Source organism: Artemia franciscana, chromosome 18 (genome assembly GCF_032884065.1).
Source record: "Artemia franciscana chromosome 18, ASM3288406v1, whole genome shotgun sequence".
Classification (NCBI taxonomy): Eukaryota; Metazoa; Arthropoda; class Branchiopoda; order Anostraca; family Artemiidae; genus Artemia; species Artemia franciscana.
In genome coordinates, this window is record NC_088880.1 from 30822390 (window position 1) to 30840084 (window position 17695).

The 17695-nt window shown below is 35.0% G+C and overlaps 1 protein-coding gene across 1 annotated transcript in view; it reads left to right on the top strand.

Moving 5' to 3' along the window:
* LOC136038864 (uncharacterized) overlaps window positions 1–17695 on the top strand; it is a 204878-nt gene that overhangs the window by 32010 nt on the left and 155173 nt on the right. The window contains exons 7-9 of the mRNA XM_065722318.1: window positions 991–1220; window positions 8657–8853; window positions 16038–16197. Of these exons, the coding sequence (XP_065578390.1) occupies window positions 991–1220; window positions 8657–8853; window positions 16038–16197 (587 nt within the window). The remainder of the gene's footprint in view (window positions 1–990; window positions 1221–8656; window positions 8854–16037; window positions 16198–17695) is intronic.

Here is a 17695-nt window from a genome sequence, read left to right on the forward strand (position 1 = left end):
TTTATATAAATATCAGTTCAAAATCGTAAATCAGTTGCCTATCTTAAAAGTGTTTTGAGTTCAGGGAGCAAGAATAGGTTTAAAAATTAATGTTAAGAAGACTAAATCACTAAGGCTAGGGATGAGCGAAGATGAAAAGGCGACTTTGGGTAACGAAAAGATTGATCAGGTGCTTACCTTGGTAGTTACCTTGGTAGCAAAAACAGAAATAGAACAACGACAACCAAATAAAAATGCATCTATGAGCATCTTTCTCCGGAATATGGAGTTTCATATTATGTATATAAGGGCTTGAAACGTTCACTCATGGGTTCTCAGAAATGCTGGATTTGATCTTGTATTTTGCATCATGAATATGCTGCTTTTCAGATTTTCCTTTTTCGTAAAATGATTCAGGCAACTTTAGATCCATAGCTTTATGCTTCAAAAATAGTAAATGTATAATATCAGTATAAAAATTCGGTTTGATGTATATATTGTTGTCCAGCTTTTGTTTTTTTTAGAATTTCGTTTACCCTCCGTAAGGGTCTCCTATTATTTACTGTTGATTCCCATGAAAGAATGGATTCAAGAATCAAAGCGCCTCGCCCTTATTTTAATGTTTTGCAATAAGAAAACTTAGATTACATTTTAGCAATGTTGACGTGCCACTCCTATATGATGTGATTCAGTGACACCAAACCAGAGGGGTGCAGGAGAGGAGATCTAACTCTGAAGCTCCTCAATATTGGGTGCAGCATGTTCCAAATAAGAATATAACCCTCCTCTTTTAAGACTTTGCCCCTCAACTCTCCGTCCACCAGTAAGCTAAGTTGGTGTCTTTGAACTTATAGTGCCTTAAGTATAATTAAAATGATATAATAAATTAAAACTAGCACTTTTTATATGAAAATCTTCCTTGTTCCTTCTTAACTTATAGTGTCTTAAGTATAATTAAAATGATAATAGTCTTGCCAATTAGAAAATACAATTAATTGTTTTTTTGCGTAGGTTCATTCTCATGCTCCAATGGCCATTGTATCAACTCCAAGTTCATGTGTGATGCACAAGATGATTGTGGTGATGGATCAGACGAGCTCCAATGTCCAGAACTATGCCACTTTTATGTCGTCTCTAGTGGCGACACCATTGAAAGTCAAAACTACCCGAATAAATACAAACCTTTGATGGACTGTAAATGGGTTCTAGAAGGACCAGTGGGCACTCAAATCGTTTTACAGGTAGGATACATGTATTCTTTCTGTCTTAGATGGCATTTTTTTTTTTTTATATAATAATAATAAAAAAAACTACAATCCAGTTTAAAAATATTTTTATATTACTTATCTTATAAAAATATATTTTTTATTGGTATGTGTAGGCATTTGGAATATATATTTTGTCAGGGGTTCCCCACTCTTCTCCATGTGTATCTCAGAGTGCCACTTCTTCCACAAAATGGGGCACAACTCCGCCACACTTACAGCTTCTTTGATTTCTTATAAGGTTTTCTGATTCCTTATTTTGATAATATTTTAATAATGATTTAATTTTATGAGCCGTAATCTTAGCTCAGCAAGTTCGTAAGAATTTCTTCTGGGAGAGAGAGGGCTACATAACTTCGTAAAAAAAGGGTTGGATTATATTTTGGGAAAATTTAAGTAGCAGTATGAAAAGTTATAGAGGGGAAAGTTTTTGGGAATAATATTTTATGGGGGGAGGAAAGGCCTGAACCCTGCATAACTGTTAGAGCGAACACTTTAAAAGGACAAAGTAAACATTCAAAAATTAGGCAAGTTTGGTACTTCATTGGTTTAAAGTCCATGGTGAGTTTAGGCCTAAATCATTGGTGAGTCTCTTAATCTACCGAAATGTTTGAACTTTTGTATATCAAAAATACACTTTGTTGTTCTCACGTCGAAATTTTTGCCTAATATATCCGCAATTCCAAGATAATTGCCAAAAACTGTTTGATATGCGGCTCTCAAACGAGATCCGCGAGGTGTTTCATATCCAACCACACTTTGGTCTACTTGTTCTTCATTCCTTTATTATCCTCCCTTTGAGAGCCTCCAAGAACAATTTTTTGGGCAATCTTATCAGAAGCATAAAAATGTCTGATCGAGGGGATACTGACCTCCCGCTACCTGCTGTACAATTTGGAATGCCACGTATGCCGCACAGTTCAGCCAAGCCTGGGACAGTTTTGCCACACTTGGTAGGTGCTATCTGGTGTATATAATTTCTTAAAGAGAGCGGCCCCTCATACCAGATGCGACCTTTGTGTGTTATAGTGATTATTTTATGCATTAGCATATATAGCAGGCTACTAGAATGTCAAGAAATAGTCAGCGCGTGCGCAGAATCGGCCACAGTAATGACAACAAAATTTTTGACAATACTTTGTTTTCAGCTTAAATTGGAAACGCATGAATAAGCCTGAAAGTGTTTTTCACGAAACTTCTATTTGTTTTTAAGTTTCCATCAAACACTAAATGAGCAAAAAAGTGCCATAGTATTAATGTAGAATATACTGGGGACAGAGCCGTTCTAAGGAGTGGGAGGCATTCTGGGAAAGCTGCACTTGGCAGCGTGGCTGGGGGATAGCTTGAACGGGGGGGGGGGCTTCTCACTGACATATTTTCATAAGCAAATCACGTTATTCCTTAACCGTATGTAAGAAAGCCAAATAGCCTCTCCTTTATGGCCTTATTGGTTCTTCTGTGTTTAAGCCAATAAAAGGAAGGAAAGTTAAATCCCCTCTGATTGGCTCTCCTGTATGAAAGTTTTTAGCCACTAAAAACAATATAGATTAATCTCCCCTGATTGGTTTGACAGTGAGAAATTTTAAGCCTGTAAAAACAACGAAAAGTTTATAGCCAAAAGAACTTTTACAACTCGTGTGTCTGTTTTTCTATGGTTATACTCAATTTGACGCGTCCGACATAAATAAAAAAATGAAACCTACAAGTAAGCCTCTTTTATTTCATCTCTTCCCGTATACCTAATAGGTGCGTAAACTTTCTACTTCCATGACCTCAAGGTCTCATTAGAAAATATTATTTTCCCTTTACACCCCATGCAGTGTTTAATTTCCAGCCTGCTACTTTCAAATTGGTTTAAATAACCAAATAGCCTTGCTAAATTTTTAAGACTAAGATTGTTCTGACACACTAACCTTTGACTTTCATTTCTGCAAACAATTGTATTGACAAATCTTTTCATTTAACTTTAAATATATGTCCATTTAAATTCAAAGGAACGCGCAGCAGGTATACACTTTCAACTACAGAACAAAAAGAATCTCTAAATGGATTGCAAATTAACTAAATTTGGCTCAGTTTTCAAAATTGGCTCATGTTTAGTGGCGCTGCTGGCGCTGTTCACTCTCTTGTATCTGAGAAGTTGATAAGTGAATGGTAGAAAATCATTTGAGAAAGAAATTTCGGTAAATGTTTAGTTTCGTTCCAAGTGCTCTGAAGTGCGGATTACTGCATATAGCAAGATTCTGATGATCAGATATTGTTTCTTTGTTATTAGAGAAGCGCATCCATTTTTTAGCTTTCTAAAATTCCCCTCCAACGAGACTAAAAGTGTGTAAAGTTGGCATGCTTACAGGTAACATTACCTATAGAGCGAAGCGTATTAGCCTATGAGCCCTGCGGGCAGCGGGGTGAGGTCTGTATTCTGTATTTATTCAACAAAGAGTGATTAAACTCAAAAACCCTTAAATGTGGTTTATTAAATAAATATAGAATACAGAGCTCGCCCCGCGGGGCTCATCAAACAGTTCGTGGTAACGAACTGTAGTAAGGAGCGACCCGGCTCAATAGTAACAAAACTCTAAAAAATTGAATTTTGATATCAATAGCTACATCAAAAGAATCGCATTTTAATGCTGATTTTAAATATATAAGTTTCATCAAGTTTAGTCTTACCCATCAAAAGTTACGAGCCTGAGAAAGTTTGCCTTATTTAGGAAAATAGGGGCAAACACCCCCTAAAAGTCGTGTGATCTTAACGAAAATGACACCATCAGATTCAGCGTATCAGAGAACCATACTGTAGAAGTTTCAAGCTCCTATCTACAAAAATGTGGAATTTTGTATTTTTTGCCAGAAGACAAATCACGGGTGCGTGTTTATTTGTTTGTTTTTTTTTTTTTTTTTTTCCAGGGGTCATCGTATCGACCAAGTGGTCCTAGAATGTTGCAAGATGGCTCATTCTAACGGAAATGAAAAGTTCTAGTGCCCTTTTTAAGTGACCAAAAAATTGGAGGGCATCTAGGCCCCCTCCCACGCTCATTTTTTTCCCAAAGTCAACGGATCAAAATTTTGAGATGGCCATTATGTTCAGCATAGTCGAAAACCATAATAACTATGTCTTTGGGGATGATTTACTCCCCTGCAATCCCTGGGGGAGGGGCTGCAAGTTACAAACTTTGACCATTGTTTACATATAGTAATGGTTATTGGGAAGTGTACAGACGTTTTCAGGGGGATTTTATTTTGTTTGGGGGTGGGGCTGAGGAGAGGGGGCTATGTTGGAGGATCTTTCCTTGGAGGAATCTGTCATGGGGGAAGAAAAATTCAATGACAAGGGCGCAGGATTCTCTAGCATTACTATAAGAAAACAATGAAAAATAAACATGAAAACGTTTTTTCAAATGAAAGGAAGAAGTAGCATTGAAACTTAAAACGAACAGAGATTATTACGCATATGAGGGGTTCTAAAAATACTTTAGCATAAAGAGCGAGGTATTTAGGAGGAGATAAATACCTTGCTCTTTATGCTAAAGTATTTTTTAGTAATTTCAACTATTTATTCTGCGGCCTTTCTGATTCAGGGGGTCATTCTTAAAGAATTGGGACAAAACTTACGATTTAGTGTAAAGAGCGAGGTATTAACGAGGGTACAAATCCCCTCGTATACATAATAAAAATGTAAGGTTATGAAAGTTTGTTATGTAAGTTAATTCTTAAGTTACGTATATTTTTTACTAATAAAAACGTTCGTTAAAAATTAAAAGTTCTAGTTGCCTTTTTAGGTAACCGAAAAATTGGAGGGCAACTAGGCCTCCTTCTCCACCCCTTATTTCTCAAAATCGTCTGATCAAAACTAATAGAAAGCCATTTAGCCAAAAAAAGAATTAATATACAAATTTCATTTTAATAATTTATGTGCAGAGAGCCAAAACCATTCATGCATTAATTCAAAAACGTTCAGAAATTAAATAAAAAAAAAACTAATTTTTTTAGCTGAAAGTAAGGAGCGACATTAAAACTTAAAACGAACAGAAATTACTCCGTATATGAAATGAGTTGTCCCCTCCGCAATCCCTCGCTCTTTACGCTAAAGTTTGACTCTTTGCCACAATTCTACTTTTTAAAACAATTTTTAGTCTTATGAGCGGGGCTCATAAGACTAATAAGCTTCGCACTATAGGTAATGTTACCTGTAAGCAAGCTCACTTTACGCATTTTTTGTAGGCCCCATGGAGGAGGAGGGCCAGCTAAAAATGGATGCACTCCTCTAATAATGACAAAGAAACAATATGCGATCATCAGAATCTTGCTATATGCAGTAACGCGCACTTTAGAGCACTTGGAACGAAACTAAACATTTACCCAAATTTCATCCTTCTGATTTGAGATAATTATTGGTAACCCATTCAATATTTTGTTTAGATAAAGACGGAAACACATTTATTGTAATACCAAGGACAGTGAAAATTAAATCCGTTTTTTTTTTTAACTGGTGAAGTGGAACCTTTCATAACCATAAATATTAATAGTAAAAATTGGGTCAATTAAATTAATAGTCAAATAATAATAATTATTTGACTATTACGAAAGTATAACAGTTCAAAATAGGGATGAAATCTTTTAATTGACAGTGAACAGATATAAAAAATTTTAACTGGATATTTCGAACACATATACAGTGTTCATCATCGGCACTGCCAGTTTTACTGCATTCAGCATCATCATCAGCAGCATCAGTTTTTCATCATCAGCAGTAAAACTAAAAGACATGAATAAAAATAAACATTTTAGTTTTACTGCTGATGATGAACACTGTATATGTGTTCGAAATATCCAGTTAAATAATTTTATATCTATTCACTGTCAATTAAAAGATTTCATCCCTATTTTGAACTGTTATACTTTCGTCATGGAAAGGCACTGTGGTCTTTGAAGTTATCTAATTGTCAATTAAATTGACTGAAATGTCAATTGACTAAGAATAGTCTATTAATAGTCAATTAAAAATCCTTTTTTTATTGACCTTCATGTGCAGCTATGCAGTTTCTTTGTGGTAGTGGTTGCCAAATTAAAAAAAAGCGGATGAAGAAAATAAGCTAGAAAATAAGCAGAAAATAAGCTAAAACTTATGAAAATAGGATTAAGAAGGTGTAGTTGTACTTGGGAACCTTTTGACTTTACTTTTGATTTGTACGACTGAAAAGCGTTGTAAACTTTAAGCAGCCATTTTTACTTACTTATTTTCATATTTCAAAGTGGCAACATTAAAAAAAATATGGCGCTGCCCTAAAAGCTTCATACATTTGAAACTATCAACCCTTTTTTTTTAGAATATCTTAATTTTAGGTATGAATGGACTGAAGATGGGTTAAGAGGGGGAGGGGGTATTTTTATCGTAATACCATTGCTACTTTAATGAAACAGATAGTATGCGCATTTCACCTGCCTTAAAGGCAGTGAAGCTTGAAAGGGTAACTGGGACTATACAATGGCGATTACTTAACGCACCCATCCTCAACAGTTCATTTCTCATCACAGTATAAAGCGGACTGAAGGCAACATAAGCTGTGCTAGTTTCCTGGCTATGTTTACCGTGAGGATAGCTGCTTTTTCACTGGCTCAAACACAAGACATCCAATTTAATAAAAAAAAAGAAAATACGGAAAAAAGATAAACAAACGAACTGGAGCGTCACTCATATTTAAATAAATATTGTCAAAAATCTGTCACCTATGCTTCACTACTTCTGAGGTGTTCCGTTTGAGGCACTCAATGAACACGACGACAACCTAGAGAGGGTCGCTCACAGAATTACCCGCTAATTAGAAATCACTTCCCCGAGACTTAAAAGCAGGAATACTAGGAACATCTTCATCTGGCACGTGGTCTTCGGCCCCCTCCCCCCAAATTTTGTGAAATGTTTAATTTCCCCATGGTTTCTTGGGATTTCTGGCAAAAGTAGGACATTTATTAAGAATCTAGATACATGTGTGAACCTTTTTGGGGGATTTTAAAGAATACAATTATACGGTCAAGTCACTGCCCAATTATTAACCCACTTTCTGTCTAACTTTTTACCCTCTTTGAAGTAATTAGTGATTGTACTGTTATTTTTTTTTGTAAAGAGAGTCTGCTTTCCACATCAACACAGAATTATCCTTGATATTAGGGCCTTTATCCCCCCTTTTCAGGATAAAGTACAGCTTTTAATGGATTAATTTTGGAAACTGTCATTTTTTATTAAAATCAATGTTTTCGCAATAGAAGAACTACCCCCCACAGCACCCATATTACACTGTTAACCCTAAAATTTCCCTTTCAGTGGGATATAATAGATGAATCACTGGTTCTAAACCGCTATGAACATAACCTGAGCCTAAAACGTACTTTTGAGGCTTCAGTCTTCTTCCCCTTATCCGCTACAATACTACAGATTAAAGCTAAACTTGTTTCCGATATACGTGCTTTTTGCATTTATTTAGTTACTAAATAAAAAAAGTGCTACTTTATATCTGCTGTTTCGAAGGTTTTGCCCCCCCCAAAAAAAAAAAATTCCTGCGTACGTGCCTGATCTTCATGTAATCAGGCAGCAGATTTCAAACAAGAAGACAATAGCGCCGAATTACGGAAGATGGTTAAGTGTTGCTCTTAAATGCACGGGATTACCTACATTTCTAGTATTAAAGTTATGACGACCTCTGTTATAATTGAAAAGATTTTCAAGATCAGGGTTTTCTTGAACACTGACTATGTTATTTGTAGTTTCAATTAGGTAATACCAGCAATTATAAATCTATATAAATATGGAAATGCCATTTCTGGTAAGACAAACTTTGTTTGTTTGAAACCTTATTCACAAATTTCACAAATTTTTATTCACATATTCACAAATTTACTAGGTTGTAGCTATTGCTGCCACCCAGGGGCGTTTTTTTGGGGGGGGGAGGGCAGTTGTCCTCCAAATAATGTGGAGAAAAAATTATTATATATCTCATGCCCCATGGCCCTTGACTACCCGGATGTTGATCCCTCTTGTCCCCCCAATACAATACTGGATATTCGCTCCTGCTGCCACGATTAGATATAAAACGAGTAAAAAGAATGAAAAGTTGATGTGGTGCAACATTTTTACAAGTTAATTCACTGTTTATCTAATGCTTCTATTCTAATTCTACGAAAGGCTGTTTTTTTTTATTGCATTCCTTATTTTATTGTTTTATTTATTTATCATTTATTTATGTATTTTTTATAATTTCTGAAACATATATATATATATATATATATATATATATATATATATATATATATATATATATATATATACTTTGTATTATATTATTTGATTTTGGTCACAATTCATAGTATTATAATTCTACATATTTTGTTTGATTTGTTGTTATTTTCGTTTTCAGTTTACTGAATTTGAAACCGAGAAGACTTTTGACACGCTGACAATATCCACAGGAGGACGAACAGAGGAATCGTCAACTGTCATGGAGGTTTTGTCCGGAAAAATTGACAATATTACCAGCAGATTTTTTGTATCAGGCTCAAATTTTATGATTGTCAGATTCAGAACTGATGCATCAATAGAAAAAACAGGATTTAGGTAAATTATTTCAATTAATTTAGGTTCGATCTATTAAACTGTTCCATTTTTTTTTTAAGAAGCTACTATAATGTACAATAATATTTCTGACTTGTGATGAAACATAAAAAGAAGTTTTTCAGATGAAAGTAAAGAGCAGCATTAAAACTAGAAGTGATTAAACATTGTTCCTATTTGAGGAGGGCTGGCTCCTCAATCATGCTGAATAGAAAGCTTAAATTTTTATGAGGGCCAAAACGTGCTCCTTCCCCCCTTTTTTCTTAAACTGCGTATTTTTATTAAGGCTCGTAGCTTACTCTGGGTAATCTGAATCTAGTAAATTTTATGCATTCGGAATCACCTTAGAAACTGGATTTATAGAACTATTCAATTATTGTCAAATTATTCAGTTATTGTCAATTATTCAATTATTTTAATATTGTCAATTATTGACAATAATTCAATAATTGTCAAATTATCAGAATTATTGTCAAAATTCAGCTTTTTAGAGTTTTGGTTGCGTGCATGCATTATATCAAGCCTCAATTTAAGCAAATCAACAAAATAGTTATTTTTGCTTGGGATGGTAGCGAGAGGAGGATAATTGTGGTCTTTCAAGGGATCAGAATCGAATACTACTACTACTACTACTACTAATAACTCACTGCAGCACCAAGCCGCCTGAGGCCAACACAGCTACGCACGCTCCTCCTCCAACCTAATCTATTTAAGGCCTCCCTCTTTACACCCTCCCAGGAAGTTCCCATTTCCTTTAAATCCTTATTTATGACATCCTCCCAACCCAGACAAGGACGACCTGCTTTCCGTGTAGCCCCAGACGGTTGGCCAAAAAGGACAATCTTCGGTAATCTGTCATCCTTCATCCGTAGAACGTGGCCTAGCCATCTCAACCTTTCTTTCATTATAGCCCCAGAAAGCGGGATTGAACCACACTTTTCGTACAACCTACTGTTTGAAATACGGTCAGTCAGCCGGGTACCCAGAACAATCCGTAGGCAATTTCTCTGGAAAACATCTAGTAAATTTTCATCTGCTTTTCGGAGTGTCCATGCTTCAGAGCCATATTTGACCACTGTCATCACTGTAGCTTCCAATATTCTAATCTTGGTTTGTAGGCTTATCTTTCTATTCTTCCAAACTTTTTTTAACTGTGAAAAAACACCCTGAGCTTTAGCTATTCTACTTTTAACATCTTCACTGCTCCCACCATCTTTACTAATAATACTACCAAGGTAACTGAAGCTCCCAACCTGATCAATCTTTTCGCTACCTAAGGTCACCTGTTCATCTTCACTTATTCCTAACCTTAGTGACTTAGTCTTCTTAACATTAATTTTCAAGCCTATTTTAGCACCCTGAACTCGTAAAACCTCTAAAAATTCATTCATTTTGCTCACACTTTCATCTAATATGCTTAAATCATCAGCATAATCTAAGTCCAGGAGCGTTCTTCCTCCCCATTTGATTCCATGGTCTCCAATTGCCTTTCCTGTGCTCCTTAAGACAAAGTCCATCAAAATGATCCATATAAAGGGGGATAGAACACAACCCTGCTTAACTCCTGATTTAATACAAAACCAGTTGCTAACCTCATATCCTACCTTAACCGCAGCAGTATTATTCTCGTACATAGCGCAAATCACTTTAATGTATTTTTCTGGTATACCATATAACGATAAGACCTTTGTTAACGCTGTTCTATCAACAGAATCGAAAGCTTGCTCATAATCGATAAAACTAATGACCAAAGGTGTTTGACAACGAAGGGACTTCTCAATTATTAACCTAAGAGTGAAAACATGGTCGACACATCCTCTACCTTTTCTAAAACCGCATTGTTCTTCCCTTAAAACTTTATCTACAGCATGTCTCAGTCTAAAAAGTATCATATTACTCAGTAATTTGCTACCTACAGAGACCAGACTAATGCCTCGATAATTCCGACATTCACTCTTGTCACCTTTCTTATACAGTGGTTTAATTAAGGTTTTCCTAAAATCATTGGGTACTTCCCCTTTTTCAAAAATCATGTTCATAATCTTCAGTAGCTTATTCCTAACCTCAGAGCCACCATATTTAAGGAACTCATTAATCATACTATCAGCACCTGGGGCCTTATTATTTTTTAATCCTTCTAGTACTGTTGCTAATTCTTCCTCACTAAACAAATCTTCCTTCACATCCAAGGTATCACAAACTTTTTCATTTTCATCTATATCTTTTCCTGCAACTGTATCTCGGTTTAGCACATTCTCAAAATGTTCCACCCATCTTTCTTTAACTTTTTCCTTATCACTAATTGTGACCCCATTTCTATCTTTAACTGGGACTAGTCCGGATCGGCTACTCCCTTTCAATTTATTAACATGCCAGTATAATATTTTACTATTATGCCGTCTAGCCGCATCTTCCAGATCCTCAGCAATTTTATCCATCGCCTCCATTTCACATCTCCTTAGTTCATATTTTAATGCTTTCTCCACTTTCTTTACATTCCTTTTGTTTTCATACGACCTATCGCTCAGATAATTCTTATACAAACCCCTTCTACTCTCTATTAAACCTAAAGCTTTTTCACTAATATTCCTAGTTGCTGTCTTAGCACTCTTCCCTAGGACACCATCAGCAACTTCACAAATTGTTTTTCTGAAATTATTCCATCCATCTTCCACATTGTCAAATTTTAAACCCTCAAGTTTAGTACTCAACTGTTCCTGGAATTTTTTTCTCAAATTTTCATCCTGAAGTCTACCAACATCATAACTTCCCGGGAGGGAGTTACTCTTCCGAAATTTCAGCTTTAAATTAACCTTAGACACTACTAGATGGTGATCTTTACTTTTAACATCAATAACGGCACTCCTATACACCCTAGTATCTTGTATTGATCCTGCTAGTCTTCTGTTTACAATAACATAATCAATAAGGTTTGCTGTCTTACCATCACGTGAATACCATGTCAACTTATGGGCCATTTTGTGACCAAACACCGTATTGGTTATAACTAGGTTGTTATACCTACAAAATTGCAAAAGCCTATAGCCATTACTGTTTTCTTTTCCTACACCAAAATTACCTAGGCTAGGATACCATCTATCCCTATTTCTACCAACCTGGGCATTAAAATCTCCTAGCAAAAACACCATATTTCTACCTGGTACCCTGTCTATTTGCTCCTGTAACTGTAAGTAAAATTCATCCGAGTCACTAGTATCTCCATCAGTTGGTTCAATGGGGGCATATACTACTATAACTGATACCCTAAACTTTTTAGTCATAAAATGAGCAATTAGTATTCTATTATTAATACCTTCCCAGCCTAAACAAGACTTAGCAGCTTCCTTATTCATCATGAGCCCTACTCCCTGTCTATGTACCCCATCCTTCCTTCCTGAGTAAACAAATTCTATGTCACCTAATTTCATGCTTCCTACCCCTGGGATATGAGTTTCTGAAACTCCTAATAAATCCAGTTCAAACCGTCTGAATTCGTCAGTCAAAATGTCGATGCGATAGTCATATAGTCCCAATTATTATCTCCTAGCCAGCCGTTCAATATTTTCTTGTTAATTTTTTTAAAAAACAGCAAAGAGAGGTAAAACTCAATGTAAAGACAACAAACGAGGCCAGTAGAGAGAAAAGATAAAAGACTAAAACAACGCGGATATTTCGTCTGCATGCAAACTAGGCGTCCTCAGCACAAGAGAAACAAAGATAAAAAGAAAAAAAAAGACTAAACTAAAAACAAATAAAACCACCACCAATATTAATACATACAATTATCGCAACTGATCCACGTAGGGAAAAGAAGCTATTAGAGCTACTTCAATGAGTACATGAAAGTCACTGAGGAAAAAATTATAAAAATCAAATTAAATTAATTATTCTCTTGCAAAATAATCCTCTAGTTAGCTTTTTCTGAAGCAAGTCTTTTTGGTCCAGAAGGTAATCTAGTCCCTGATGATCATGTAAAATCTTAACTCTCTTATTGACTATTGACTCATTTTTCAAAAGACAATGATAAATTGGGTCAACATTTACATTTCCCTTGTCCCTATTTATTGAAAGATTAGCAAACATATGTTTTTAATTGATAACACTGAGAAAAATTCCTATCATTGGAAATAGCCCTGGTCTCATCAAATTGCACAAAATGTTCAAGATGAAAGAACGTATGTTCAGCCAGAGCCGAAACAAAAGTTTCAGGAGGATTTCTTAATTGTATGGTTTTTTCTAGTGAGTTGCGATGCTCAATAAATCTTTCTAGGAATTGTTGTTGAGTTCTACCAATATAAAAGTTTCCACAAGAATAAGGAATTTTCTACACCCCACTAACTAGATTTCCTTGGTTTAAATCCTTCCCGGAATTAAGGAAACTGGCAATTGGTCTCACCGGTTGGAAACATGTATCAATGTTATGTTTACGCAAAATTCGTTTAAGCATCTCCCCGAAAATAGGTACATAAGGCAAAGAAATGAAAGTTTTAGACGCATTTAATTATGAATACTGCGAAACTCCAATAACCCTATCGTTATGTTTAATGTGTCTATTTTTTATTATTTTATCAATGAATTTAATTGGGTAACTATTACAAAATAAAATATCCCTCAAACACAAAATTTCAGAATTTAAAACTTCTTGGAACAAATTCTGAAAGCTCTATCCACCAGTGAAATCACAACCCATCGTTTCGCCGAAATAGGCTGGCACGAATGAAAATTCAAACACCTATCTATGTGTGTAAGCTTTCTATGTATTTAGAACAGTAAATGGAAATCATTTTAAATTAATGAGATATCAAGAAAAGGTAGTATGTCATTTTCTTCAAACTCTACTTTAAATTTTATATTTTTATCTAAACTATTTGAATGTTTATGGGAAAGGTCTAAGGAATCTAAAACCATGTTTCCAAATGCACCACATCGTCTATGAATCCACCCCAGAAACAAGGGGACAGCCTAAAACTGTGTATAGCGGAGGTTTCAAAAGAGTCCATGAAAAGATTTGCCAACTAAGAAGATAGGGATGTCCCCATAGCCAAACCAAACACCTGTTTGTAGTTTTTATAGGACGTTTACCTTTTTACCATTTTGTATATCTATAGACCAAGTTACTAAAACTTAAGCCCCTGAGCAGTGAAGAATGTAAAATATATTTGGTTTCGATCCGTCATTGCGGTTTCTCCTGGTCTAGCCTGCAACGCTAAGTCAAGACAAAGGATAGTGATAAACATGCGCTTTAAAAAATCATCTCTGTATATGTCTCAGAAATTTGATGAAAATTTTCAACATTAGTATGTGTGTAAATTATTTAAGAGCTTTTTTTAAGCAAAGCCTAAAAAGTGAACATTAGATTTTTATTTAATTTGCGTGACTAGTAGAAAGCTGTTAGTACAGAACGATCATAGGTCGTAGAAATCTAGGAGAGGGCTCATCCGTCGTTGGAGCTTCCGCTGGTCTGGCGTGCAATGCTAACTCAAGACAAAGGATATAGAATAAATGTCACTAAAGAAATTTTGGTACTTATTGGTTGTATAATAGACACTCGGGAAGTGAAGTTCAATTAATGCTAATGAAATGAAACAAAATATGATGAATATATAATAGTTTAGAAACAAATTTGGGCTATATATTTGCACATTAGGGGGGTAGGGTGGGGGTAAAGCGTAGCATATATTAAATACCTAAACTAACCATTGCTGTATTTAATATATGCTATGCTTTACCCTCCCACCCCCAATGTGCAAATATATAGCCCAAATTTGTTTGCATAAACCAAACCAAAATACAAACTAAATGCTTAAATAGAATATAGCTACAACTTATTTGCAACCAAACCAAAGCTAATTTTGTCGTATAAAGAAGTTTCTTGACCAGTTTCTTGTGTCATGTTCGCATGATACGCGATCGAAATTGTATAGTTTTTATTATATAACCGATAAGTAAGGGAATTTTTCCATTTGTGTGGGTTTCTCGAAAATTTTATGAAAATCTTTCAAAATTAGTTTTTGTTGCTAAATTACTTATAATTAACTTATTTACTAAATTACTAAATTACTAAATTAGTAGATCACTAAATTACTAAATCACTGTAGATTACTAAAGTAGATTACTAAATTACTAAATAAATTACTAGATTACTAAAGTAAATTACTAAATTACTAAATTAGTAGATCACTAAATTACTAGATTACTAGATTACTAGTAGATTAGTAGATTACTAGATTACTAAAGTAAATTACTAAATTACTAAATTAGTAGATCACTAAATTACTAAATCACTGTAGATTACTAAAGTAGATTAGTAGATTACTAAATCACTAAATTTACTAAATTAGTAGTGAAGTTGGCTTAGCTTTTCATCTAATAATCACAACTAGCAAAAGGCTGCGAGTAAAAAATGATCGTAGATCGTAGGATAATCGCAGAAACTAAGGAGACGGCTCACCTATCGTTAAGGTATCTTCCCGTCTGACGTGCAATGCTAACTCATGACGAATGATGTTGCATAAAGATGTTGAATAAACATGAATAATGATGTTAAATAAACATGAAATTTAAACTCCTAATCGTGGAGTTTTCCATTATTTCATATTTCTCAGAAATTTGGTGAGAAATTTTTAAGCATATTTTTAAGAATTGTTATGCAGAGCATATTAAAAATAGGGCGTTAAATTCATATTTACTGTTTAAAAAAAAATTCATTGTAGTTTTATTAGTCATTTGTTGTAGTAAGTTTTTCCTCTATACATTTATGTTTTGCTGAGGACGGCCCTTGGACATAGGGCCGAAATATTCATTTAATTAGATTTCCACTGTCTTATGAAAAGAATTCCCTATTGTTCTTCTTGTTATGGATGTTTGTGATGGAAAGGCAGTGTGGTCTTAGTCGCTATTTAGGGCAGGATTTATGTTGATTTCTTTCATCTTTTTGCTGGTTTTGTTTTTTATTCTTTTTGTTTTTTTTGTTATGTTTTTTATAAATTGAAAACAGCATCAAGCTTTTTATGGCTATTTTATTGAGACAATGGTATCCTTGACACTGCGTTTTCTATGCAATTGCTTCTCCTTTTTTTGTTTTATTTGCTTCCCCATGCTTTGTTTATGCTTCCCCTTGTTTTTGTTTTGCTTCATTTTACATCTTTATGGCAATTCCAGTGCGGCTTAACTATTGACTATTACAGGGCATCGTGGAAAACAGAGCAGCTTCGATGCGGTGGAAAATTAAAGGCTCAGCCTCAAGGCCAGGAATTAGTATCCCCAGGCTATCCTAGCTCCTATCCCGGTGGCATTGAATGTGTATGGATTATTGAAGCCCCAGCTGGAAAGCTTGTGACACTAAAGGTAAGCATAACTGCAAATAACAGAGGACAGGGGTGTAGCTAGTCCGTGGGTAAGCAATTAATTTTGAATTTGGGGGGACGATGGCTTCATAAGGATGGCACAAATAGTATAAATCCAGTTGAAATTAGATATAGCACTTCAAAACACTTTTTCAACAACATTTACAAACTCCTGGTCTACAATAGAAAGAAGAAAAACAAAATTTGGGCAAATTTATTTTATTGATCCATTTCAAAAGTTAAACTGAAACAGTATCAATTTACTTATTAATTCGATTCTTTAAATGCTAAGTTATATGCGTACGTTTTTAATGCGCACTTCGTAGCAAAGATGGAAGATAATTTTTCTTTCTGGAGAGGACCCATGCAAGATTTTTGGGGGGAGGGGCTAAACTGAAAACAGTAACATAAGGGAAGTTAGATACGGGAAAAGATAAAATCAGATATTTTAAGGCCGATGAAACCTATAATAAGTCTCTATATTTTTTTTTTAATTTTTATTCCATTATTATAATTATAATTTTTTATTATTTTAATTTTTTATTTATTATTATAATTATTTTTTCCATTCTTAGTGCTTTCAATTGAAACTGTTTAATAGAAGACCTTGAAAGTGATCTTTTTCTGATATGTTTGTTTTGGTGGCCGGAATTTACCCCCCCCCCCCCCGGTGTTTATCCCCCTCTGGAAAATACTCCCCGGAAAATCCCCTTCCCCCGAAAAATACATCCCTCCGCGAAAAATACCCCGCCGTGGAAAACAAACCCCCGCGGAAAATAGCCCCCTCCCGGAAAATATCCCCCTGTGGGAAAGAAGGCTTTCCAAATTTGAATATTTTATTTGAGTTTTGTTATTTTTGTGTTCCGTAAGAGGAAGGAATTATGGTACTTTTGCATTATACGCCACTCACTCAAGTTTACGCTGTGTAAAGCTTGAGAACAATCCAGTTTCTTCGTTAGTTTCTTTCAGCTTAGCGTAAGAGAAGACAAAGACAAGTGACGGAAAAGATGGAAAATATATAATTTGGGCTATATATTTGCATATATCGAGGGGGTGGTAAATATTTGGAAAGTTTTAAGTCGGAAAACAATTCTTGCCTCATAATATGCAGAAAAATTGTACCTACATTTTGCATGCAAAACCGCTGTACTTCACCCCCCCCCCCCTGAATGTGAAAATATATAGCCGAAATTTGTTTCTAAAGTAACAAAGAAACTAACTTTCTCGTTAACCAAGAAACTAGTTTGTCCTCGAGTTTTACACAGCGTAAACTTGAGTGAATGGCGTATAATACACAAGTACCAAAACTCCTTTCCCCTACGGAAAAAAAAAACTAAAAGAAAATTCTCAAATTTGGAAAGCCTTCTTTTCCACAGGGGAACATTTTCGGCGGGGGGTTGTTTTCCATGTTTTCTGGGAGTAGTTTCCGAAGGGGGGGGGGGGGGGTAAACGCCTATAGCTGTTGGTTTTGAGGGTGAAATTCTTACGTTCAGTGTTTA